The 27,125-nt window shown below is 40.8% G+C and overlaps 1 protein-coding gene across 1 annotated transcript in view; it reads right to left on the bottom strand.

Annotated features, from left to right (window-relative positions):
• Positions 1-27,125, bottom strand: part of FZR1 (fizzy and cell division cycle 20 related 1) — a 72,219-nt gene that overhangs the window by 7,707 nt on the left and 37,387 nt on the right. Inside the window, exons 3-13 of the mRNA XM_036759323.1 lie at positions 23,521-23,646; positions 23,039-23,102; positions 22,724-22,851; positions 20,509-20,591; positions 15,376-15,559; positions 13,740-13,805; positions 12,285-12,387; positions 7,813-7,997; positions 5,364-5,597; positions 4,334-4,438; positions 1,185-1,277 (exon numbers count right to left, since the gene is read on the bottom strand). Of these exons, the coding sequence (XP_036615218.1) occupies positions 1,185-1,277; positions 4,334-4,438; positions 5,364-5,597; positions 7,813-7,997; positions 12,285-12,387; positions 13,740-13,805; positions 15,376-15,559; positions 20,509-20,591; positions 22,724-22,851; positions 23,039-23,102; positions 23,521-23,646 (1,371 nt within the window). The remainder of the gene's footprint in view (positions 1-1,184; positions 1,278-4,333; positions 4,439-5,363; positions 5,598-7,812; positions 7,998-12,284; positions 12,388-13,739; positions 13,806-15,375; positions 15,560-20,508; positions 20,592-22,723; positions 22,852-23,038; positions 23,103-23,520; positions 23,647-27,125) is intronic.

Here is a 27,125-nt window from a genome sequence, read left to right as displayed (position 1 = left end):
TAATATAGACATGTAGGAGATCAAGAATACATAACATGTTTATGTATGCAAATAATAATATACTTTATATTTCTGATGTGGGTCTGGACGAGGGTAGGGGAAGAAAATAACCCTGCCTTAAATTAAACTGAATAAATTAAGATGTGGCTCTGCAACCCTGGTCTAAATCAGTTACTTGCTTTCTAAAAAGGGACAGAAATACTTTCCAACCTCCCTTGGTCCACTGTTTCAGCAAATTCATGTTATGTTTAATATCTAGCCTGACATAAACCATAAGGACGGAATAAAAGCCAAGAAGAGGCATTCTGTCCCACAGCCAGGCAAGTCTGTGAAAATCCAAAGGAAATCGCTGCAAGTCAAGCATTGTTCCACCACCACCTATTGAAATTCTACCCATCCTTCAGGACCCAGATCTCAGGCTACTTCTTCCAAGAAGCCTTCTTTGATTCCCCCAGCTGAAAATGCTCTCCTCTTCCTAAGAAAGCTCACCATACTCTCTTCCCTTCTTTTATATGGCACTTGATGAGACACATAACAGCTATCTGTATACATGATCTATTTCCTTTTCTTGACGGTGAACTTCTTGAAGGCAGGGATGGTGTCTTATTTACCTTCCTCTCTCCTCTAGTCCTTTCACTTAATGTTTGTAGAATAAGCAGCACATACATAATTCAGTCATTCAAAAATTACTAAGCACCCACAATGCATTGTTAGGCACTTATGGAAAATAATTAGTAAGTAATAACTACTGTTTATGCCATACTTTTGTGATTTATAAAAACCCTTCACAAATACCCTTTGAGGCATACAAGTCTATTATCCCTACTTTACAAATAAAAGATGAAATAATCTATGGCAGCACCAAACTTTGTAGCTCCAACGACAGCAATTTTTCTATTGCACCCCATACTCTTATAGAGAGCACTGCTTAATAGAGGATACACCCACATACCCATTCACACACACTACAGCAAGAAGACAAAGGATGTAAAAGTAGTAAAAAGCTGAACAAGTGAAGACACAGACATCAGACAGTATCTACATTCAGACTACATGGAGAGGGACCTAGGCAAGCTCAGATACAGCTTTCTTTAGCTGGATGCATCATGACTCTTGGACACCTTAGGGAGCTCATGAGCCTGACAAGGAGAACACCCAGACCATTCTATCACAATATACTTTACCTTTGTTGAACGGGTTTTGCTAAAAACATTCCAAAATCTCAGAGTCTCATCTCCAGCACCTGTAACTATGGCCTCTCCATCGGGAGACATTGCCTGAGAGAGGAAAGGAAAACACATTGCTATCAATTTATTCTTGTTAGCTATTCTACTCCTGTCAACTGTTAGATGTGGGCAAGAATTCCACCCAAATAAATCTCTTCCTTGGGGCTAGGTACAGGCTTAAATACCGAGATATCAAGGGGGGATTAACTCATAGTACTATAGCTATAACTTTCCCTTCCTACATCTTATACTGAGACCTCAAGGGAGAATTATTGCTCCCTCTACAATAGCTATACAGCTATAACTTTCCCCCATTATGTCTAAATCTCCTATAGGGAAGAAATGTACAGGATTCTAGAAGCCCAGCTGCAGAGGATTTCCTCATAAGGTCAGATGGGTTCAGTTACCCGCCTTCAAGCAGGTGAACTTCTAAATTAGGGATGAAAGACTGCAGATGAAAAATTGTTATTTCAAGTGTTGCTCAAGGCAGCCGTTGAATTCTGAAAATGTTCAATGTCAAACAAATCTGAAGGCAAAAAGAAGCATGGTCCTGTTCTCCAGTCTCCCAAACATGGCACATCCCTTCAACATTCACATGAACTGTTCACACAGTACAGGAAGGAGTTGAGGGGGAAAGGCAAAATACAGAGAAGGTTGTCTGGTATCCTGGTTTAGCACTTTCTACCCAATCTGTTTCAAGGAATGTTCCGTGCAGTGTGAATAGGAGCTCTGTGAGAAAATGTTGATGCGATATTCCCTGCCTTAAACTTATGAATAGAGGCAGTATGGCAGAGTGGGGACAGAGTGCTGGGAGTCAGAAAGGTCCAAGTTCAAACCCAATCTCTTACACTACTAGATGTGTTGGAGGAAATTCCCACACTGGGAGTTTGCAAACAGATCCTTTGTATATCTACATTAAATCTGCATGTATGAAATCTACCTTAAAAAAACTGGCATAGTGGATTGAGAGCTGGCCTTGGAACTAGTATCCCCAGGGTTTAAATCTTGCCTGTGACACTGGACAAGTTACTTAACTTTTCCTTTCTCTAGGCAACTCTCAAAGACGATTAGCTGCAGAGAAGGATGTTGCAGGGAGCTCCCTACACTAAAGAAACCCCAGGTCCAGTTCCTATCCCTGCCCCTATTCAAAAAAACTTATGAGAGGGAGAATTTTTTTCCCCACTATGAAAAAAGACTTTACTGTTTACTCAATTTTGTGTCAAGATTTCTCTGGCTCTTATTTGTCAAAGAAATATTCTATACCCCAAGACAAGCCGTAGAATCATAAAACCTTAAGAGCTGTAAGAGACCTAAAAAGGTCACCTAATCCACCATGCCTAAAGCATGAGACACCTCTTCTGCAATGTTTCATAACACAGTTGATATGGAGGATTTGCCAAATATCTGTTTTTATGTGTTTTTTTCTACTTGACCCAGCCTGGGTGTGGTGATTCAAGGGTCAGGAAAAAGGGAGCCAGAATGGGAGCAGGATACAGGCAACAGGAGAAGGGCTATCAATTTTCTAAAACGTCATATATCCTTTGATAGTCAAAGTTCTGAAGCCCAGGAACAATTTGCTGTAAAACGGTAGTTGGGAGACACTATTAATATAACATATCCAACAAGTGGTCATCCTGTTTTTTGTTCATTAGAACTTCTAGAAAAGGTAATTCATTACCACCCAAGGCAGGCTATTCCACTGGATGGTGAGGAAGAAAGGAAACAAGCTTTTTTAAAGTGCATACTACGTGCCAGCCATTGTAGTAAGTGCTTTATAAATATTATCTCACAATGTGACCCTCCCAACAACCCTGGGAGGTAGGTACTATTACTATCCCCATTTTACTGTTAAGGAAACTGAAGCAAGTAGAAATTAAGTGACTTGTCCAAAGCTAAGTGTCTGAGAGTGGATTTGGTTTTATATCTCCCTGACTTCGGGCCCAACGTTCTATCCACTGTGCCACCTTGATGCCTCTAAAAGTCCTGGTTGTTGGAAGTTTTCCTTATACTGCTCTTCCATCCAATTTCCCTCATTGGTCTGAGTTTTGCTTTCTGGGGTTAAGCAAAGGAAGTCTAGTCCTTCTTCCATGTGACAGCTATTCAGAAATCTAAAGACAAGCTCTCCACTCCTGTCCATGGAACAGCTTCCTATCTAGTGTCTCTTCCTTTAGTCTCTCTCCCTTTTAATCCATCCTGCATAAAGTTGCTAAAATCATCTTTCTGTGGCACAAGTCTGACCACGTTTCACACCACTGGTCAAAAACCTACAATAACACCTCCCTACACCCTCGCCTTTGGGATAAAATAGATAGTGGATAGAGTGCTGGACCTGGAGTCAGGAAGATCTGAGTTCAAAATCTGCCCCAGGAACTTAAATTCTGGCTTACTTACACTTATTTAAGTTACTTACCAGGACAAGCCACTTAAGTGCTGTCTGCCTCAGTTTCCCCATATGTTAAATGGAACTAATAATAGCACCTCCTCCCAGGGTTGTTCTAAAGAAAACCTGAAAGCACTATTTAAATGCTAGCTATCATTATTATCAGTAAAATTAAAATTCATTAGGCTGGAATTCCTTTAAATTCAAGACTCTTCACAACTGGGCTTCATCCTACCTCTTCCTGGCCCTCCTTTCACACCTTACCCTTTTCAAATACTCCAGCCAATTCTGTCCCAGAATTAATCATCATGCATCTCTAGGCATTGACACAAATCACTCCCTCCACCAGTTATGACTATGAATTATTCATTCTTTATCCCTGCCTTTTGGAATCTTTCTCTCTTTCTTCAAAGCTCACTTAAGCTAATCCTCCCATTTGCTAGTATTCTCTCTCCTCAAATTTTCCTTCAGGGTCATGTCTTCTGTCTCTCTTGCTCCCCTCCTTTACTCCCTAACTTGTATCATCCTTACTTACGTCTATTTCTGATCACCTACTCCCCTCCTTATAAGCTCCTTGACTACAGATTGTTCATTACAGTCTTGCTTTTACATGCTCAATGCCTACCACACAGTAGACAATGATTTTTAACAGAACTAAATCTATTTCAAGCCTAAAAGCACTTTGTGGCCAAAGAGGCTTGGACAACTCTGCCATTGAATGACTTACCAGATATAAAACTCGGTACGAATGTCCTGTCAGTTTGGCTACTTGTGTCAAGGAAGGGTATTTCCAGACGAGGATCTGGTTTTGTGAGTATCCGTGTGTGCTCACCTGGGAGGGAGGAGGAACACAAGACATTTCAAAACAAGGGCAGCAGGTCCAAGGATGATTGCTGTGCTGGGGTATGACTAGCAGCCAGCTCCTGGACATGGCTGAGTGTGGGAAGTACTGTTCTGGGTGGAATCTAAAGTCTACCACCTGATTTAATACTTCAGGGAACAGTTTAATTATTCATGTGTATTACTGATTTAAAGGCAATGACTGTGAATTATACTTCTTTGCTCTCTTTCATAGTGCAGAACACATCATAAGCCAGGAGTCGACAATCCTCCTCAAGTGGCATGCAAGATCCTTTATGATTCATTCTCTTGAGAGCAGGAGGTAGAGAAAGAATGTATGTGCCAGAACACATGTACTCAGAGGAAGTCCACAGACATATCATTCAAGGGGACAGAGGCAAAGAAATGAAGACTTAGAAAGGCACCTCAGAGGGTACCTAATCTGACCTGTACTTTAACAGGAAGACTACAACATTCCCAACAAATGACCAGCCAGCCTCTGACTATAGACATTTCAGTGAAGGGAAACCCATTATCTCTGGGCTCCAATTCTGAAGAGTTCCAACTGTTAGGGAGCTTTTGCTTATATCAAGGCCAAATTTCTTTCTACAATTTCCACCCCACGCCTCCGGAACCTACCCCCCTCTCCTGCCCCGACTTCACTAAACTCTAGGTTCCTGGAATTCACATACCCCAGGAGTCAAGGAGTGATGACACATGCCCAGGAGGAGAGCAAGGGCAGTAAAGGTTTTCCTCTCCTCCCCACTCCTGTTCCCCCCAAATATACCCAGCTCTTTCTGCAACCACCAACACACCAATAAGAAATATCCCATGTGAGTCTCTTTGGCACACATCCTACAGGGTGCCAAACCCTGTGACAGTTTTCAATAAACACTAGATGGCTTTCTGGTTCTTACTAGTTCATTGGCGTGTTTGGACCAGGCCAGGTTGCACACTTGAGAACCAGTATCAATACACTGCAGGGGCTGTCCTGTAAGTGTGTTCCAGAAGCGGATGCAGCGGTCAGCTGTTCCGCCACCTGATGCCAATAAGCCATGCTGGTGGGGAGACCAGGCGATTGCTTTCACAGCTGCCAGATGTTCGGTGTACTGTTGGACAGGACTTAAACTGGAGTGGTTCCAGACCAGAAGCTGGGGAAATAAAACAGAAGAGATGAAATCAACTTGTCAACCTGGGTTTTCTGGACCATGAGGCTGGTAATTTCAAACGGTAAAGTGAATGATTCCTAAACCTCAACAGCTAAAGCAGTCTTTGGAGGTCATCTCCTCTTTTACATACAGAGGAACTGAGGTCCAGCAGGGGAAATGACATGAAGGAGTTACTACTGGACTGTGACTAGAATCATAGCTATGTTTACAGGGCTTGAGGGAGAGAAAGGGTCTTACAGATGATTTTGTCTGAACATCTCATTTGACAGATGAGAAAACTCAAACCTACGGAGGGTAGGTCACATGCCCAAAGTCACACACATAGGAGGGAGCAGGGGCCAGATTCACACTGAGGTCCTCTGACTTAATCCAAGTTATCATCTCACAGACTCCCAGTCCCCTTCAACAAATGCCTTACAAGGCTGTGTGCCTGATTCTGTCAGAGAAGTCAGATTTCATATGTAAAAAAGACTGCAGGGAATGGGAAATATTTAACTCAAAAGAAATAACCATTAACAGTAGAATTTCAGGTCTCAGTGAGAAAAGGAGATGTTGGGAAAGAGGGTAGCCAAAAATCGCACCAATACCTAAAATCATCTATAAATCAACTAATCAATCAACAAGCATTTAGCATCCAAAATGTATCAGGGGCTAGGGACGATTAAAAAAAAAAAGCTGGCCCCGCCCTCAAGAAGCTTCCATCTTATTTGCCGGGCAAATGTATGAATATATAAATAGTATATATGAAATAAATACAAGGCAACTTAGAGAGAATGGCTCTAAATGCCAAGCAAAAGAGTCTGTATTGGACTCCAGAAGAAACAGGAAGCCACTAGAGCTTAATGAACAGGAGAATAACTTCATCAAACACCTGTGCTTCTGGTTGCTATGAAGGCGTCAAGGATGGATTGGAGAAGGAAGAGACTAGATATGCAGGAAAACGAGTTAGGAGGCTGCTGCGATAGCTCAGGAAAGAGGTGAAAGGGACTGAACTAAGGGGGTGGCTGTGTCAGTAGAAGCGGGGATGGATGTGAGCGATGCTGTGGGGGTGGAATTTACCAGACGTGACCTCCTCCTCCTCCTCCCACCTAAGATTCATATAGCACTCATTAAGTGTCAGGCGCTTTGCAGTTATTACTTCATTTGACCCTCACAACAACTCCTGAAGTAGGTGCTATTATTACCATTTCACAGATGAGGAAACTGAGACAATCATGGTTCAGTGACTTGCCCAGGGTCACTAAGCTAATAAATGTCTGAGGCTGGAAATGAACTCAGGTTTTCCCAACTCCAGGCCCTGTGCTCTACCCACTGCACCACCAAGCTGCCTCCTGTGAGATGAGGGAGAGTGGAGAGTTGAGGATGACTCTTGAGATGTCAAAGCTGGGTTAACTGGAAGAAGACAGTAGTGCCCTCAAAGAAACAGGGATGTTTGGAAAAGAGACAGACTGGGGGAAAGCACTTAGTTCTGTTTCTGACATGTGCAAATAGGAATTATTGTTGTATCATATTTTAGTAGCTTTAAAATTTTATTAATCTGCTTTTTCTTCAATTTGACCATAAGATTTTTTAGGGCCAGGAGTTGTAATAATGATGATGAAGATGATGGGAACTCACCTTCATCTATCATATTAATATTGACAAGTGTTTTCTTCAGACAACCCGTTAAACAGGCAGACAAATATTCTCACTCCCACTTTAAGAACAGGGAAACCAAGGCTCAGTGGGGTAAAGTTGTCCCAACTGCTCATGGTACCACAGGAATTATGTGCCAGAAATAGGATTCAAGCCAATGTCAGCTGACTCCCAGTCCTGTGCTTTTCCTACCCTACCCCATACCCTGCTGGGCCTGGGACAATGACAGAGGGAACAGAGCAGATGTTCAATCATTTCTATACCACGTCACCTTGTATTATCCTTCGAGAGAGGCAGGACTTGGCCTCCCCGGACCCCAGATGGCGAAGGAAAACCTAAGCAGCTGATAAATCGCCCCATGGCAAAGCTGAGACTATTAGTAGAGACCAGAAACCCCTACTAGACTGCCAGGTGCTTAAGGAAGAATACTGCGGTTTTTAACTTTGCATTCCTAGTTTGTAACAGGAACTTTGTTACATTGTAGATGCTGAATAATAACTGGTTAACTGAGACACAAGACTTCACCCCAGGTAATAGAGGAGGAGGTCAAACACTTCCATACCTTATTATCATTTCCACCTGATGCAAGAAGCTGGTGATCAGTGGACCACTTGAGTCCACACACCTCCTGCCGGTGACCTTGCAGCCGCCGTTCAGTCTGCACTGGGGGTGTTCGGATATCTCTCTGGAGAATCATTCTATCTCTGCTCCCTGAAGAGAGCTGGTCTGCATTCCAGGCCAATGCACCTAAGATGAAGAAACGATGACCTGAGAAAGTGTATAAGGCTGCTTGCAGGAAGCCAAACAGAGGTAACCTTGACAGATAAGCAATTGTTCTATGAAGTCTTCTTCTCTGGAGAAGGCCACAAACATGCAAAGCTTTCCTTGGAAGTGAAGTGAGCTGAAAACAGCTGTCTGCAAACTGCCAGACAAGAGAGATACTATGATTCCTAGAATTCCAGGACTGGAAGGGACACTGGAGGTCGCCAAGTTTGTGTGCCTGTTTGATGGCTAAATCTCTACACCTACCCAATAAACTGTTAACCAGTCAAGCAGGTAACCAACAAGAATTTATTAAGTGACTGTTATGTGTCCAGCACTATGCTCGGCAATGGAGATGCAAATACAATGACAAGTCCCTGACTTCAAGGAACTTGAAGTCTACAGCCAAGGGAGACAACGTGTACATATATGGGCACACGCAAGGCTTTGTGTAGAAGGGAGCACTTAAGCTGAGCGGCTGAACTTGCCCTTCAAATTATGGAGAACTCACTTTAAAAATTAATTTTTTTTTTCATGCTTTCTTTCGCCTCTCCATCCTCAAATGAGCATGAAGGAAAAACAAAACCTTTGTTACAAACATGTAGAGCCAAGCAAAACAAACTTCCACATTTGCCAGGTCCAAAAAAATATACCTCATTCTGTGCTTAAGTCTGTGCTCCTCCATCAGGAGATGCATATCATGTTTCATCATGAATCTTCTGCAAGTGTGGCTGATCATTATACTCATCAGAATTCCTAATTTGTTCAAAATTGTCTGTCTCTACTGTCGTGTTCGTATAAATTGTTTTCCTCGTTCTGCTCACCTCATTCTGTGTCAGTTCATACAAGTCTTCCCAGGTTTCTCTGAAACTATTCCCTTCATCATTTCTTTACAGCACAATAGTATTTCATCACACTTATATACTATACATTATTCAGTCATTCTCCAATTTATGAGCGCCCTCCCCTTCAGATCCCCATACTTTGTATACACACATATACACACACATACATAGAAAAGAATTTTCATATACCCTTAGGGTGTGTTCTGCTTAGGACTAACTTTGTGTTTCCTATTTCCTATTTCCATGTTGAGTGAAATGTATTTTTGTACCTAGCTCTGTGTGTATTCTTTCTTCCTTTGAACAGTTTAGATGAAAGTTCAAATGTCAGACATCCTCCCCAAAGCTCTTCTCCTTGTTTGTGTAGATGTTTACTTGTGTACCCTGATTATGTGGGAAAAATTTCCCTAACCTTCTTTTCTTCCCTCACCTAGTGTATTCCTCTTTTCCTCTCTTTCTATTTTTTTTAAAAGATCATCAATGGGGCAGCTACGTGGCTCAGTGAGTAGAGCACCAGCCCTGGAGTCAGGAGGACCTGAGTTCAAATCCAGCCTCAGACACTTGACATACTTACTACATGTGTGACCTTGCGCAAGTCACTTAACCCCAATTGTCCTGTCTTCCCCCCTCTAAAAAAAAATCATGAAGACATAACAACCACTCCCAGGCCTTATTTAAGTAGATTCCTTTCTGTGGTCTCTGATGATGACAAGGTCCAGAAAAGAAAGATATATCAATTTCCCATAGAATATAATGGGAATATATATTCTCATTAGAATATAAAGTTAATCTGAAATTAATTAATCAAGCCTTCCTTCCTTCCTTCTCATGGAGCTTCAGTGAAATGAAAAGTTAAGCCCTTTGTTCCTTTAGGAAATTTAGGTTGGGCTCATGTTGCTGGAAATTAACAGTGAAATCCCTGTTACCTTCTTCATTGTTGTCCCTTATCACTGTTCATTCATGTTTACCTTTTTATGTTTGTATTAATTCCTGTGTTTGAACTTCCAAATTTCTACACAGTTATGGTCTTTATGTCATGAAGTTATTATCTTCTATATGGTCCATTCTAATTGTCAGGGAGTTTGTTGCTTGGTTAAGGTTTCGTACCATTTGTACTAAGCTGTTAATTCTCTTTGCAATTTTTTTCTTCCACAGCTCTCATTTCTTTTCTAATGTTTTTCCCTCTAGGACTTTCATTTCATTGACAAAAAAACCTTTTCAACTCTCTCTCTCTCTTTAAATGCTTGCTTCATATCTTCCAGGAATTCTAGCTGAATTTGTGCCCAAGCTATGTTTTCCTTTGAGGCTTTGCTACATGTTTGGCGGCCATTTTCTTCTGAGCACTTCTGCCACCAGAACAACTCTTTATGATGGGATTCCTGTTTACTTATTCTTCCAGCATGACTCTGGACTTGATGCTATTAGGGCTGGACTTTGTGCACTTCTGTTGGGAAAACCTGGGCTGGTCCTGTTGCTTTCTTTGGTTACTGAATGCTGTGCTGTTCTAAGATTTCAGGGACAGCTCAGTCTGGGGTCTTGGAAGCTTTTAGTGCTCCCCAAATTGTCTGATCCAAGGCACCGACCTCCTGGTTTGAACCTGAACAGGAGTAGATTACTGCTGAACTCAGCCACTGTCAGCCAGCTAGGAAGCCCAGCTGGTTAAGAGCTACAAGGGTGCAGATTCTCTTTTGGTCTGTGACTCCCACCTTAGTTATTCCTCTGCAGACTTCAACCTAGGACGGAGGCTGGAAATGATACTCCATTCTGCTCCCAGAATCTGAGCCCTACTTTTATTGTTTGATTCTGAATTTGCTCCTGCCTATGCAAAGTGCCTAGGCGAGGGGATGGAGGGGAAAGGTCCTTTTGTCAATGCCCTTCGAATGTGTGATTCAGAATTGGGTAGTGGGCAACAAAGCTGCCAGTTTGCACTTGTCCCTCTTGAAGGGTCCTAGTACAGGTCTGGTACCCCTTCTTGCCCCAATTTACGGATTCTCACTGAGTGTTGGAATGCCTCACATGACTGTATCCTTTGCTCTAGGCCTTGTTCACAGTGACTGAAGAATTCTGTCTGTCTCCCTATGCCAACCCAGACAGGAAAAATGACTCACATTTTTTCTTAGCTATTCCCATCAGGATTCAGTCTGGTGCATTTTCTAGATCTGGATGTTTGGCGGGTTTTTTGGGGGGGTTGGGGGAAGAGTTTTTTGCTATTCTGACATCTTGGCTCCCCTGGGAACTCACTTCCTTGACAAGGTGGTAATGCGCAAAGTGCTATATTTGGAATGACAGGACTTAAGTTCAAATTTTTTGCTCACTTATAATCTGTGTAACTTTGGTCAAATCATTTAATCTCTCTAAACCTGTTTTCTTATTTATAAAGTTATGAGACTGTGCTGGAAAGACTTCTAAAGTCCCTTTAGTCTCTTATACCCACGGTCCCATGATTTAGCTCACAAGACAGCCTGTTCCAGTAATGATCATGTTTGATTATTAGGAAGTTATTTCTTATATTGAGTGAATTTCTACCCAACTGGTCCTAATTTCCAACAGAACAAATCTTCCTTCTCTTTCATAAGACTGCTTTTCAGAGATTTTCCTTGCACCTCTCTTCTCTAAGTTTCTTCAAATGATCCTTATATGACATGGTTTTGAGGACAGTGAATATCATGATGGCTGCGAAACCACCCTACTCACAAATAAGCCTTAGGAAACACAAATGCATTTTCTAGACAGCCTTCAGACGAAGATAAGTCAACATGTGTATCAACTGTTGATTTAATGAAGCCCTTCTTCCCTGTTTCCAGTTCTTAGACTTCCAAATCATCCTGGAACTTCCCTCATTGCCTGGGGTCTCCTCATCCTGGAACATCCAATCACCCTTACGGATTGTCTCAACATGGAACATCTCTCCCTCTCCTACCACTGGTGATTCCCTCTTGGAGCATCTATTTTGTGGAGGGGCCCAGGCTAGTCTTTATTTCCCTTTTGGCTCTGTTCCTGGCTTCTGGATCTCAAAACCATACCTCCTCACCATTCCCCCTCCACAGTCTTTCAGCTCCTTAATGTCTCTCTCATTAGAATATAAGCTCCCACAGTGCAGGAATTACCTTCCTTTTTGTTTATATTTGCACTTCTAACTCTTGGAAGTGCCTGGCACATAATAAGTGCTAAATAAAACAATCTGTAATAAAGAAACTACTAACTAAATAAAACAATCCTTTCATCTTCCTGATGGAGCTTTGGTAAATTAAAAATTGAAGCTTTTTGTTTCTCCCTTCAGGAAATTTAGGTTAGGCTCAAGCTTCCAGATATTAACATGGCTTCCAACTTATGGAGTGAAATCCCAGTTTAGATATTTAGGCAATCTCCCCCCACCCTCCCTTCCAGGCAGATAAAAGTGTCTCCTGTTATCTTTATTGCTGTTTCTTACCAACTCTGGCTGTGTGACCTTCCAGCATAGACAGTTTCTTCCCTGCTGCTGCATCCCAGATCTGTACAAAACCTTTGTGTGTGCCAACTGCTACCAAGTTCCCCTAAATCAGCAAAAGATATACACACAGAATAATGACTTGAGAAGGAAGGGAAAAGAAAGATGCAGAAAAAGGCAAGATCTCCAAAGAAATTTTGTTCTCTCCAAGACTTTAATAAATGCCTTTCCAGATTAGCTGAGCAACGGGCTCTGAGAATGGAGAAGATATTTTTTCATTTTCGAGCACAAAACTTGATCCTTTCCATTATCATGAATACTGGTTCTGCCTTTAACAGCTTTGATCTGGGAGCAGGATACTTTATGAATCCTTTAGGGGAGAAAGGAGACAGAGGGACCACCTTTCAAAAGTAGAATACCAAAGCTCCTACTGACAAGCTGAGGAGAGGAAGGGAACTCCTGCTAACTGTTAGAAGGGCACACAGTGCTCTGAAAGAGTTAATTCCTAATTTTCACAAGTGTAGAGGGTACTCAAAATGTTTCTGTTTGTTGTCTGTGGCACACACACAATAGGTTGCTAACCTTAACACAGGATTTCATGTCATTACTGATAATAACATGAGTCTTAGTAAAAGATGCTAGACAAATCCAAGGAAAATTATTATGAGTAATTGTAATATATATATATACAAATATTATGTTAGCAACAGGTTCACTTAGAAAGTAATCTCATGATCATGTGTCAGATATTTTACATATGAGAAAACTGAGGCCGAGGGAGGGTAAATGATCAGCCCAAGGTCATATAAGCAGCAAATGATAGACTTGGGATTCAAATTCAGGTCTTCTGATTTCAAATTCAATGCTCTTTCAACATTTCTATTGACATCTAAAGGTTATTATGGGGAAAATGTTTTGAAACTGAAGAGCTTGTGAGATTTTTTTTCACTGTACATCACCACTTTCTCTCTTAAAGATGACAATTCTAGTTGCTGCTCTTCAAGAGAGAACAACAACAAATTCTTTTTCTTTTTTAACAAATTCTTTAAAATCCCATGCATGGAACAGATATTGAAGCTGATGTTGTCATTCAGTCGTTTCAGTTGTGTCCAACTTTTTCTGACCCCATTTGGGGTTTTCCTGGCAAAGATCTTGGAATGGTTTGCCATTTCCTTCTCCAGCTCACTTTACAGATGAGGAACTGAGGCAAGCAGCATCACGCAGCTAGTAAGTGTCTGAGGCCACATCTGAATTCAGGAAGATGAATCTTTCTGACTTCAGGCCCAGCACTTTATGCACTGTGCCACCTAGCTGTCCTATTAGGGCAAAGTCATTAATTCTTAAGTTTCTCAACAACCCTTTTCAGGTTTTCAGAGCAGACAGATTAGTTGAGTACTAGTCAAACAGTTTCAGCACTAACACACGCTACAGTGCGCCTGAGAAACACATTATACTGACCCGTTCAGACCAGCCCACAGAAGTCACAGAATCTCCTTCCACAGACAGGTCACACAGCCTGGTTACCTGGAAAAAAAAGAACATTAAAAGTACTGAGGTATACATCTACTCAAGCCTTATCTCCTCCACGTAGCCAGTGACCCCCCCATTTCCGTTTAGTTTTCTCTCCTCCCTAGAGGCACCAATGGGCTCCAGCTGGATGGTCTCCTTACAGTCCCTTGCACAGCAGGCTCACTCCTGCTTCCAAAGCTTTTCTAATTCCACTTCCCCCCAGCTGGAATGTCCTTAGTTTTGTCTCCTATCAGAACCTGATGCAGCTGTCATGATTCACTTCAACTCCTGCCCTCTCCATGAAATTTGTCTGAATGCTCTGTTCCTCACTGGTCTGTTGCCTTATCAGAATTCCTATTACACTGTCAGTATCACACAATTTTGCACTTAATAATATCTGACATTTAAGAATTATGAAACACTTTACAAATATCTCATTTGATTCTCTACTCTGAGGGGTGAGTACTAACAAGTTATTCTTCTTCTCATTTTAGAAAGAAATGAAGTACAGAGAGGTTAAACAATGTGTTCCTGTTGACACAGCCAGTGTCAGTTAGGATTTGAATCCAAGTTTACTGACCGAGTCCTGTGTTCTTTCTGTTATACAGTTCCCAAGACTGTAATGTGAACATAGTAGAGATTTAATAAAAGCAGAACTGATGGAGAAAAAAAAAAAGGATCCTGACCACTAACCAGACTTCATTTGTCCTCCTGAACACTAAGATCAGGACTCATGATGATTACAGAGCAGTCAGGGCTGCTACTGTGGGCAGATGGGTTGGATGCTCAGCTAGTCTGGTAGACTGCCTTGGGTGAAGGGATTAGTGCATTGTGAAAGGCACTTTTAGCAAAAAGATCCAATGGAACCTCCAAGATTTAAAAACAAATTAATATTTAATATTTAAAAGAATATGTAAACCTTAAGATTGAAAAGCTGGAAAAGAAGGGGTAGTTCTACACAAAAGGCTAGGATCCTAAAAGCCATTTCTTGAGTCTTTCCTTACAAGCAAACATTTAAACAGTACAGTACTGAACCTAGAAGAATTAGGAGTGTGCTTTATAAACCTTACAATGCTATAAATATATAAGCTATTGACTTGCTTATATCTTAGGTCATCAGCTCTGACAGCCTGTGTTCTAAGATCTCTAACAGTCTAATAAGATCTACAATACTAAAGTCCTTTCTAGCTCAAACACTTTATGTTCTTTAAGGACCCTTTCATCATTAAAGCTCTATGTTCTAAGGTGTCTTCTATTTCAACTATCTAAGTTGTGTGTTCTATAGTCTCTTCTAGTACTAATAATCCACATTCTATAAATGTTTATTCGTGCTATTATATCTCTCTCAGTTCTAATAATTTTAAGGGACCTTTCAGCAATATTTTCTACTATATGACCTAAGGTCTTATCCAGCTGTAACATTTGATGTGCCAAAGTTCTATAGAAAGCAGAAAATTACATTCATTTATTTGCTTTAAAAAAATACCTAAAACCACTTGAGAATCTTTTGTGGCTAAGGTAGAACAGAACTATTCCCTCTTGCCCACTGCCTCCACCCTTATTCTAAAAGGCCTATCATCCATACCTGGCTAGTACACGCACTCCAGAGGTAAACACAAGTGCCCAGGCCAACACTTAGGACGTTGAGGGAAGACCAGTCTACCAGGTTCAGGTAGAAGTCATCTTGGAGCTCAGGGGCATCAAGGACTTTGAAAGGGATTTTGGAAATTTTTCTGGTAGGTTTCCGTGGAGATCTTAATAACTTCTGGCTATTTATCAAAAAAGAAAAAGATCACATGGATAGGTATGTGTGTGTATGTGTATGTGTGTCTACATAAGAGAAAAATTTCATATCACACATTTGCCACTAGAAACAATACCTTTCAATGGTAAATGATCAATAAGGATCGATGATGAAGAAAAGACCCCTTTTCCTTTCAGTCTTTTCATGTACACAGAGAGGCAAGTCATTAATTCAAACACTTATTTGGTGACTACTATTAAATTCAATTCATAGGATACGGGGTAGAAAAAGGCCATTAAAAATAATTTACTCCAAATTCAGAGAAACATGAAAAGACTGATATAAAATGACACAGTTTGAAGAAAGAAGAACCAAGAGAATAAGAGACATGTCTACAATGATGCGATGACTTTTTTGTTTGGATTTTCATCACATTTTTCCTTTTCTTATTTTTATTATTACAAAGGAACATTCAACTGAGAAGGGGGAAATAATTTCTGTTTTAAAAAAAGACATAAAAGTTATTAATTGGGGTAAGAACCTAGTCTTAACTCCCTCATCACTTTACATTTTGGGAAAGTATGACTCAGAGGGAAATGACTTGCCCAATATCACACCTGAAATAAATGGCAGAGCTGAGATTCAAACCCAAGTCTTCTAGTTCTTTGCATAAGATGCTGGCTTCATAATTCAATTCAATTTATTTCAATGTACATTTATTAGGTGCTCTTCAGAGCTTCATGCTGGCCACTGGGGATACAAAGCTGATTTTTCATCACTGTGGCATGGAATAAACCCCAGTTCCTGAAGTCTGGGCCAACAGGGCACAAACTCTATCAGGTTCTAGAAGTTCCAAAGATGCCAAATGTAGTCTCATCAATGTTTTGCTGTCCAATTAAATAGGGAGAGGCCTATCATGCATCAGGATGTCTAACATAAGGTGACAATATGGCAACAAGCCATGAAACAAAGAAAAACGCAAAATGGTCCTCAGAACTCTGGGACCCCCCTTTACTTGCTGCTGTGATAGCAGCAGAAAAGCAGGAAAAGATGTAGAGCACACTAAGAATCCCTTCAAGACTCTCTGGAATACCAATAAGCCACTGGTTCACTAGAAGTGAGATGTTTTGTCCAGTGATAAAAAGGACCAGCATATGATTAAAGAAAATGAATCTGGTTAGTACTTAAGTTCTCATTCTAAGTCCATTTAGAATGCATAAATGGGCTGCATCTCAATCTATAAGGAAGCAATTCTGCTTAGCTCTGGGGACACCAAGACAAAAGAAAAACTGTCCCTGTCCTTAAGCAGCTTACACTCCAATGGGCAAGATAACATGAACTCACAGACATTAGAAGGGAGTTCATTTCAGGCATGGGGAACAGTCAGAGCAAAGGCACAGAGAAAGGAGATGGGACTGTTGTGGGGGAGGAATAGAATAAGGCCAGGGGTGGCTGGACTGTAGAGTGTGTGGAGAGAAATGATGGATAATCAGGCTGGAAAGCTAGGACGGAGTTAGGATTCAAAAAGTTTGTAGCACTCAAGATAAACACCTGCAAAAAGAGAATCATGAAGATAATTGTGGTTCATATGTCAATATTTGTTACAAAGAAAAAAGTAAAGAAATTCTATAAAGACCTGAGATTCTCCAAACAAACAAAATCAACATATATCTTTACATTTATTAAGTCTCTACTGTGCGCCAATCACTGCACTGAGTACCAGGGATACAATAAAGGCAAAAGACAATCCCTGTTCTCAAGGAGTTCACTGTCTAATCGGGGAGCAAATAACTACATACAGCAAGATATAGACAACATAAACCGGAAATAATCAAGAGAATGAAGGTACTCGCATGAAGGGGAATCAGGAAAGGCTTCTGGCAGAAGCCAGGAGGAGGAGTTTAAGAGCAAAAGTATTCCAAACATGTTGAAGAACATCCAAAATGCATGCCTTCAGTTTGGAGATGGGAGTGTCTTGTTTGAGAAACAACAAGGAGGCCATTGTCATTGTATGGCAGAGTATATGGTGGAGGAGTAAGATGTAAGAAGACTAGGAAAGTAGGAAGGAGCCAGGTTGTGAAGAGCTTTGAATGTTAGATGATGTTTACTTGATCCTGGAGGTGACTGGGAGCCACTGGAATTGACTGAATAGGGGAGTGAGATGGCAGACCTGAGTTTTAGGAAAATCACTGATGGCTGAGTGGAGGACAGATTAGAGCAGAAAGAAATCTGTGGCCCAGAGATCAACTAGCAGGCTATAGCTCAGGCATGAGGTGATGAGGGGCCTGTACCAGGGTAGTGGCAATGTCAGAAGAAGGGAGCGTACAGCATATATGAAAATATTATGTAAATAAAATCAATAAACTTTGGCAAGATATTAGGGGGTGTGTGTGTGTGTGTGTCTGTGAGAGAGAGAGAGAGAGGAAATGAGGAATTAAAAATTATATGTAGGTTACAAGTCTAGGTGATTAGAAGGAGGGTAGTACCCTCAGTTATAACAGGGGAAGTCAAGAAGAGGGGAGGTCTTGATGGGGAAAGATAGTTCAGTTTTGGACATGCTGAGTTTAAGATGTAGATGGGGCAATCAGTTCAAGATATTTAGTGAGATTCTAACTGAAGGTCAGTAGACAGGTTACAGTTGGGTAAGTAAATGTGAGAATCACCAGCATAGAGATAATTCAATGCACAGGAACTGATGAAATCACCAAGTGAAACATATGGAGGGAAAAGAGAAGGCCCAGGACAGTGCTTTAGGGGACTCCCACCACAGTTAGTGGAAGTTATCTGGAAGAAGATCCAGTAAAGGAGACTGGGAGGTGTTCAGGTAGACAGCAGAGAACCTGGAGAGAATAGGTCACAAAAACTTAGAGTATCAAAGAGGATGATCAACATTGTCAAAGGCTGCAGAAATTAAAAAGAGTGAGGATTGAGAAAAGGGCATTAGATTTAGCAATTAAGAGATGTTTAGTAACTTTAGAGAGAGCACTTTCAGTTGAATGATGAGGTCTGAAGCCAGACTGCAAAGTTAAGAAGAGAGTGAGAAGAAAGTAGAAGCACTTACAGTAGACAGACTTCTCAAAGAGTTTGGCCACCAAAGGGAAGAGACATATGGGATGACAGCTAGCAGGGACACACAGATCAAGTGAGGGTTTGTTTGGGGTTTTTTTTTGGCAGATGGGGGAGATACAGACATGTTCCAGGCAGTAGGGAAGCAGCTAGCAGACAGGGAGAGATTGAAGATAAGTGAGAATGGGAATGATAGAGGGAGCAATCTGTTGGAGAAGACAGACTGGAATGGGATCCCTTGTGTATTTAAAATGATTTGCCTTGGCAAGAAGGACTACCTAATTATTCGAGACAGAGGTGAAGGAGGAGACAGGGCAGAAGGCACCTGAATGATGTGAAATGAGGAGGGGAGAAGGAGCTCTCTACAAATTTAATTTTTTCAGCAAAATATGAGGCAAGGTTCTTAGCTAAGAGAGTGGGGAAGGGGGGAGCCATCCATGGGAATTTCGAGGAGGGATGAAAAGATTTGGAAAAGCTGCTGTGGGAGTTAATTACAGAGGTGAAAAAAGATTGCCATGTGGCAGTGAGGGCCCAGTTAAGTTTAACATAAACTTGTAGTGGACCCAGTCAACATGGTTTTTATGTGTGTCATCACTCACAATTTGAATGTGAGCTCCTTGAGGGAAGGGACTATTTTGCCTTTCTATTTATAGAACCAGTGCTTGACACTCTGCTAAGTAAGCATTCAAATGCTTTTTCATTACAAAAGCTTCAATGTGACCTATTCAAATAAACTGCTGACACGGAAAAATGCATAAAAGTACATATGCTAATTCTGATTACCACTATTTCTAAAACAGTTTAATCAATAGAAAGTAGTCATTGTAACAAAGAAACTTTAAGAGTTACAGATGGGAAATATTTGCTCCTTAATGACAACCATAAAGACAGAACAGCCAAGACCAATTTAGAATATAAACTCATTAGAAGACTATTAAGACAATTATGAACATTATTATTTTAAAAAAAGAGAAAGGCAGTGGAAGAAAAATCAAACCAGCAGAAAGCTTGAGATGAGACCCAACTAAGCCAGATCATCTCAAAACTACTTATTAATTTAAACCAGGATTTGAAGAATAAGATGCAAAATGTAACACATTTGTCAGCCATAACTACAGTGGTCTACTATCATTATCGATGACAGTGGAAGCATCACGTTTTGACTCTAACACTTGAGAAAACACAGACAAAAGAAAAGCTAATTCCTAATAATAGAACAGAACAAAACCCTGATCTAGGTGACAATTTAGGAAGTATGAAGGAGATAATCTTCAAGATATCTCAAAGGAAGACAATTGATGAACTGGTAAAAGATCACATATGATAAACCCTCACGGTCCCCCCAAAAAAGGGCAATGAAGAGGATGGACATTAGCATCTAACATGCCACCTCTATCTTATCTCTATAAAAATCTATTCCTGCCTCATTGAAGAAAATGTGTTAAAGGAACAGGTAGACTTCTGCGCATGATTTTCTACCTCTACAGTCACACTACAGACTGACTTGTAGAGGATGTATGATGCTGCTTGCTTTTTGTTGATTAAAAAAAACAAAAATGAAACAAGCAAAAATACTCGCGACCCCACAAGTGACCTAACTGAACAAAGTGGTTTTTTAGGAGGTGTGAGAGTAATGTGTGCAACTTATCATACACTTTAAAGCAGTATGAAATAGAGACTCAGAGTTTCCTATCACTGCTGAGGACCCTCTAATGGCTCTCCTTTTGCCAACTGTTCAAGTCTAAATACTTCAGCCTGGCACTTAAGGCTCTCTGTTATGTAGTACAGTCATCAACAAACCAGTCAGTGGAATTTGGCCCCTTTGCCTAGAACCCAGGCATCACTTGGGGAATGCCTGTGGGGTGACTGATAATAACCTTACTTTCTGGATGCAGAATGGCACTGTACCTTTTGTTGCTGACTGGGGATAAAGAATATGGAGAAACTTCATTGCCATCATCAGGACTTGAGCGCTTGGTGCTGAGGGAGTACTGAAGAAGGAAATTTGAAATTAGAGAAGGAAAATATACAACAAAAAACCACCAAGTCTTACAGATCTGGAAGATTATCAAACAAACAAAACTACAAAAGAGAAACAAAGCAAATAGAAACTAAGTCCATTTCATAGAAGCTATGCTATAGCTGACAAACATACCAGTTGTTTTCAATTACTGTCAATGTAATGTGATTGAATGTAAGCATCTTGAAATCAGAAAAGGTGTTCCTATACACATCCCATAACATACAATGTCAGATGATGGCAATGCTATAACAGACCTAATAAAGGAGATCCTTACAGCCCTCTCCCATATTCTTTTGTTTTGTTTTGGCAGGGCAATTGGGGTTGAGTGACTTGCCCAAGGTCACACAGCTAGTATATGTGTCAAGTGTCTGAGGCTGGATTTGAACTCAGGTCCTCCTGACTCCAGGGCCAGTGCTCTACTCACTGTGCCACCTAGCTGCCCCCCTACCTCTCCCATATTCTAACTAACCCCCTAATTTTGCAAAGGAGGACACCAATCGGCACCAAATCATCACCTTCAGGTCTGTCAGAAGGGCAGAGAAAGAAGAAAATCCCAGAGGGGTGTGACATGACTGTGGAGTGTCAAGCCTCCTACCATAAGAGGTGTGCTACTGCAAAAAGGGCATTGGCTTGACAGTTCACGACCTGAGTGCTGGTCCTGGCTATGCCACTAACTTACCATGTGACCATTTGCAAGTCACTTCCCCATGTGGGCCTCAGCATCTCCACGTATAAAACTAAGTAACTGAATTGTATGATTTCAAAGACTTCTCCTCCTAGCTCTAACATTCTATATTCTATGACTGCAAGCAACTCTGATGCAGGAAAAGCATGCCTATATGCACTGAAGAAGAAGAGTTGGAAGTGATGCCTTTTTATTTGCTTAAGTCTGTTTCACTGCCGTGGAGACCACAGAAGATGGTGATGTCTCCTTATGAGACACAGCTGCTACATATACTCAAGATCTTGTCACTTTCCAGCTATGGGAGAATGGAATAACGCTTACTATGTCCTTCTCAGGCTCAAGAATCTCTGATGGTTTCCCACTAGCCTCTAGGAAAAGCCCCGAACCGTTCACCTAGGCTTTAAACACCCAGCCTCCTACAATGTGGTTCTAATGTGCCTTTTCAGCCTTATCTCACATTCAACATTTGAGTGAAACTGAACTCATAGCTACTCCTTAAACCTGACATTCCATCTCCCACCTCTTTGCATTTGCAGAAGTTATCTGTCTAGAATACACTGCCCCTCAGAATCCTTTTCTTCCTTCCAGGCCTCATGAACTTAGGTGCCATGTTTGCCAAGTCTCACCACCCCCCTGCCCTTTCCTCCCCAACCCCTCTCCTCAGATTATCTTGTATTTCCTTTCTGTATGCATACAGTATCATTCTTATAAAATGCAAGCACCTTGTGGGCATTGAACTGAACTGAAAAAGGTGACACTTTGCCCATTAACCCTCTGTCCTAGGGCTTCCATCTATAAGGCGAAATATGGCTCACCAACAGCTCCACTCAGCTTGGGGAGTGTGCAGACAAATTCCCTCTGGGAGGTAATCTACTAAGCTGTCTGGACTGGTATGAGTGAGTACAAGCTCACCTAAGCCAGTCTATTTAAGCTCTCTCAGTCTGTGCTTCACAGACTGAGGATGCCAGAGCTGATCTATCAGAGACATCTTGATATCTGCCATGCCACTATGGTAACCTCCACATTCTTCCCTTTCCCTCCTGTCAGTGACACCTTCCCGCCCCCCCCCCCCAATCAAATCAATTACAGGAAGGGGAATGACATTCTACTATACTTTGGTTCCATTCAAAAATCCCTGAGACTGCCTAGATCAAACTTCATTACTACTTACCTACATGGTTTTTATCTTCCTCTACTAAAATACAATCTCCTATAGGACAAAACCTATTGTACAATTGTATATATTTATATGCCCAGCACCTAGCACAGTGCCTGGCATGTGGTGGGTACTTAATAAATGGTTATTTATTCAGACATTCTACAATGTCTAAGTCTAGATTTTTTTCCCTCCTTTAACCATGGTAAAGCCATAGAGCAAGACAACAGACTTAGTCACTGCTGCTGCCTGAACTTACTGTGAATAGGCTCTTTTTCTCTGGCGTGGAGGGCTGTAGCCTTCTATCCTCTGTCTGAGGATCCTGGACTTTCTCAATCCCAGCTCCTAGTAGCTCATTCTTTAACAAGGCCGAGTAGGCTAGGCCATCTGTATAAACATAAGATGATATAAGTGCTACGGCCAAAAGTAAAGAGGAAAGAAAACCTCCCTTCCAGGGTGAAAGGCAAAACTCAAAGATTCACGATGTTTTCTTTCACTGGTGGCATATCTGCTACAGATGCTTTCTTGCACATGATGGGAACCAAAGAGCCAAGGTGAAGATTAAGTTTCTAACCTTTGCCGTTATCTGAAGTGGCATCTTTTGCTTTCCGATTCTGACTGGGTGATTTCTCATTTTCCTGAGATAGAGAAGAGGAAAAGATAATAGTGTGAATTTATCTCCCTTTTTCCATTTAATCTATTTATGCGTTGTGGTTTCTGGCTATTATTTCAGCTAATTTATTAAGAGTGAAGGATAACACTCCCAGTGGCTGTATGATTATCCAAAGGCATCCAACGCTGAAAACAGCAACAAGTGATAAAACAACTGTAAAACACCCACCAGTTCAGTCACTGAATTTTTTTTTCTGCCTCTGTCCTATTCTAGGCTATAAAGTCTATATTACAACACAGCAAATATTTAGAAGTAAATCCAAATAAAAATCCATCTTCTTTTATCCTGGTTCAACTGTTGCTTATTACTGACCCCAGGCATGCAGTAATCAATAATACCATATCTTCTGCTTGTGATTTTCCCAAAGCTCTTGTACCACTTACATTTATTCTATGGAAATTAATGCTCCAGTTGGCTCCAGCTCTAGAAGGTATAAAACGGTCTCCATGTTTGCTGGGAGAAGACATGGGCGAATTGGAAGGTGTCAAAGTTCGCCTCATCTCAGCAACCTGGAATTATGAAATCTGAGTCAGTGGGCAGAAAAATTACTATTAATAGTACTATTTCTAATTTATGAAGAGTTTTCCTCACAATCACCTTGGGAAGTAGGCTGTGTAAGCATTATCATCCCCATTAACAGATGAAACAACTGAAGCTCAGAGAGGGAAAACAGGTTGTGAGGTCAGAGTAACATGACTAGGAAGTAGAAGACACACCTAGATGAATAACTCTGGGTTGTTTCCTAAAGCACCATATTTAGGGATCTCCTTGCTTTTTCGCCTTTGCTCCCTATGAATGGAATGTTGCCCTCCCCAAGCATCTGATGAATTTTCATAGGATTAGAGGGCTAATAAAAGGCCTTAGAAGTTATCTATTTCAACACCCTTACTTCATAGGTAAGGAAACTAAAGCATGGAGAAACCAAGTTCCTTAAGGTCACAGAGGTAACAGAGAGTCAGGATTTGAATTCTGGCCCTCTGATTAAAATTAATTCAATAAAAATTCATTAGGCAGCTACACTTCCCCAACTTTCAAGGCCAAGTTCAGCTGCTACCTCATGTATGAAGTCTCCAATCATCTCAAATGGAAGTGATTTCTCTACTTTGACCTGCTATAGACTTTTTATCTATAACATACACTTGGTACATATGATATACTGCCTTGTGCTATACAGTTATATTTATTCTCTCCTCTATTTGAGTATAAGTATTTACAGGGTAAGAACCAATCTCACAAGTACTTTGTACAGTTATTTTAAAAAAATTTTGTTGAAGACTAAATGCACCATCTGTAAACTCCTTCTGAGAGGTAAGAATCATAATTTTGAATACTTTATCCATGGAGCTAACTGTATCAAAACTAAACAAATAAACCAACTAAAAAACCCCACCTCTTTCATTATGATGTAGACATTACTCCTGCCTAAAACTGTCTCTGACCATGACCACATGACTGAGAGTACATAGTTGCTGCAGTGGACTATTTAATTTAAGCAATGCTGTTTATCTGCACTGTTTTTGCAGAGGAAGCAACTTTTGAAATCCAAAAGGAAGTCTGGGGCACTGCTTAGGCTGTTGAGAGAAAAGCAGTTTTTTTCTGGTTACTTTCGATAGTTAAGAAAGCTCGTGTTGAAGATGTTGTGTGGAGAAAAAATACTTTACCTAAAACCACAAAGAAATGCTCTTCATAGCACAGATTCATAGCATGTCAGTGCTGGGACAAAAGAATCCCAGTAAGAGAAAGTAACTTTTTAAGAATGCCAAAACAATAAAAACAGCTCTCCCCATACAACCCCTTTAATGTTTCTCTTTACTCCTGGTGTTTGTATTTCAAAGTTTCTTTTCAGCATTAGGAACGCCTAATGTTCTCTATTTCAGTAAGGCTTTATTCCCCCAACCTCTACCCCTACCCCCAGATTATACTTAGTTTTGATGGATAAGTTATTCTTGGCTGTTAAGCCCATGTCTTTTGAGTTCTAGAATATCTTATCCTATACTTTCCATTTTTCTAAAGTGATGGCTGCTAAATCTTGTGTGAATCTGACTATGGCTCCTCGGTACTTGGATTCTTTTCTTCTTGGCTGCTTGTTAATTTTTGTTTGACTTGTAAGCTCTGGATTTTTGCAATGATATTCCTAGGAGTTTTCCTTTTGGGGTTTCTTTTAGGAAGTACCTGATACTAAGAAATGTGAGCAGTTTTCTTTCATAATTTCTTAAAATTTGATAGGTAGGCTTTTTTTGGGGGGGCATGGCTTTCAAATAGTATTTTGAGTTTTAAACTCTCTTTCCTTAAACTATTTCCCAGGTCAATTTTGTTTTATATGATCTACCTTTTTTTCTTTCAATCTTTTGACTTTGTTTTAATATTTCTTGTTGTCTCATGGACTGGTTTTGTACCTCCTGACCTAAGCAGTTAAATTTTCTCTTTTTAAATTTCTTCTCCTTTGCTCTTATGTTTTTTCTATTCTTTTCTATCATTCATTTCATTTATAATATTTTAAATTTAAAAAATTTCTGCATCATTTCTTCAAAGAAATTGAATTTGTCTTCAAAGAAATCTAATCTGTGTTTTTCTTTGCAGCTTTGCTTGCAAGCATTTTGGAGTTGTTCTCCTGTTGGTTTGTGCCTTAGACATCCCTAACATAACTGCTCTTTTTGTTTATCCGTTCTTCCAATGATCTCTCTGGGCAACCTAAATGTTGCTGGCCTAGCTGAGAGCTCTGGGGGGCTAAGCCTGCAATCTCAGATCCTTTGGGAGATCCCGGTGTCTCATGCTGAGGGCTCTGGACACTGATTCCTTGCTCCACACCCCCAAGGACAATTGCTGGCCTGGGACTACGAACAAGTCTGTGATCAGCTCAGGGTGTCCCCACACTGTTGGCCTAATTCAGAGTTCTGGGTTCTAAGTCCATACTCCTAGACCTTTGAAAGACCCCATGTTGCTGACTTAAGCCTGGGACTGAGCCTGTGATCAGTTCTTGTCAACTGTGCACTGCTTTCTTAGCTAGCAGCTCTGTGCACTGAGCCTGTGATCCTGGCCCAGTTGCTTCATAGTTTCTACCCTGGTCAAATGCTTATAGGTTAAAGTTGTTATCTTGGACTGGAAAGATGACCCATTGTGGTTTGTCCTTTGAATTCCCAATTACTAACTGGTCTGGTATTCTTATTAGAGATGGTGTGGAAGGTGTACTAACAATACACCAGTGTGGCTATTCCCATCTTTTGTCATCTACGCTAATTTGCAAGGTATGAGATGAAATTAGTTATCTTTTTCATTTACTACAGTGAATTGAGTGCTGGGCCTGGAGTCTGGAAGATCTGAGTTCAAATTCGTCTTGAGACACTACACTAGCTGTGTGACTCCATGCAAGTCCTCTGTTTGCCTCAGCTTTCTCAACTGCAAAATAGGGGTAATAATAACATCTACCTCATAAGGTTGTTTTGGAAATCAGATGAGATATTTGTAAAGTGCTTAGCACAGCGATGGGCACATGGTAGGTGCTTAATAAATGTTTGTTTTCTCCCCTTTCTCTCTTCTTATTCTGCCGTCTTGGCTTGGGCTCTCATTTTCCAAATCTTTCCTCAAATGTTCTCATTTCTCTTATAAAATCATTTTAAAAGCTCTTAAAAAAAAGCCTTTTGTATAATTTCTTCCAGGAATTCTGCTCTTCATGGTGGGAATCTTTTTTTATTTGGTTACTCATTCTTCTAGCCTTACTTCTTAAATTGAAATATTCTATTAGGGCCAGACGCTACACTTCTGGAAAGAATATCTAGCCTTGCTTGGTTCTAGTTTGCATTCTCTTGGGTTTTGCTGCCTTCTGTACAGATTGAAAGCTGTGTTCTCCAAAGATTTCAGGGGTGGCTCAGGCTGGGGGTCTGCAAGCTTTTAATGATCCCAAAGATATCTGATCTAGGGCAAAATGTCATCACTACTCTTCTAGTTTGAGCTCTGCAAGCTCCTGATCCCATTTTGGGAGTGGGCAAAA

Source organism: Trichosurus vulpecula, chromosome 1 (assembly GCF_011100635.1).
Source record: "Trichosurus vulpecula isolate mTriVul1 chromosome 1, mTriVul1.pri, whole genome shotgun sequence".
Taxonomy (NCBI): domain Eukaryota; kingdom Metazoa; phylum Chordata; class Mammalia; order Diprotodontia; family Phalangeridae; genus Trichosurus; species Trichosurus vulpecula.
This window is presented reverse-complemented; position numbering and strand designations above follow the sequence as displayed.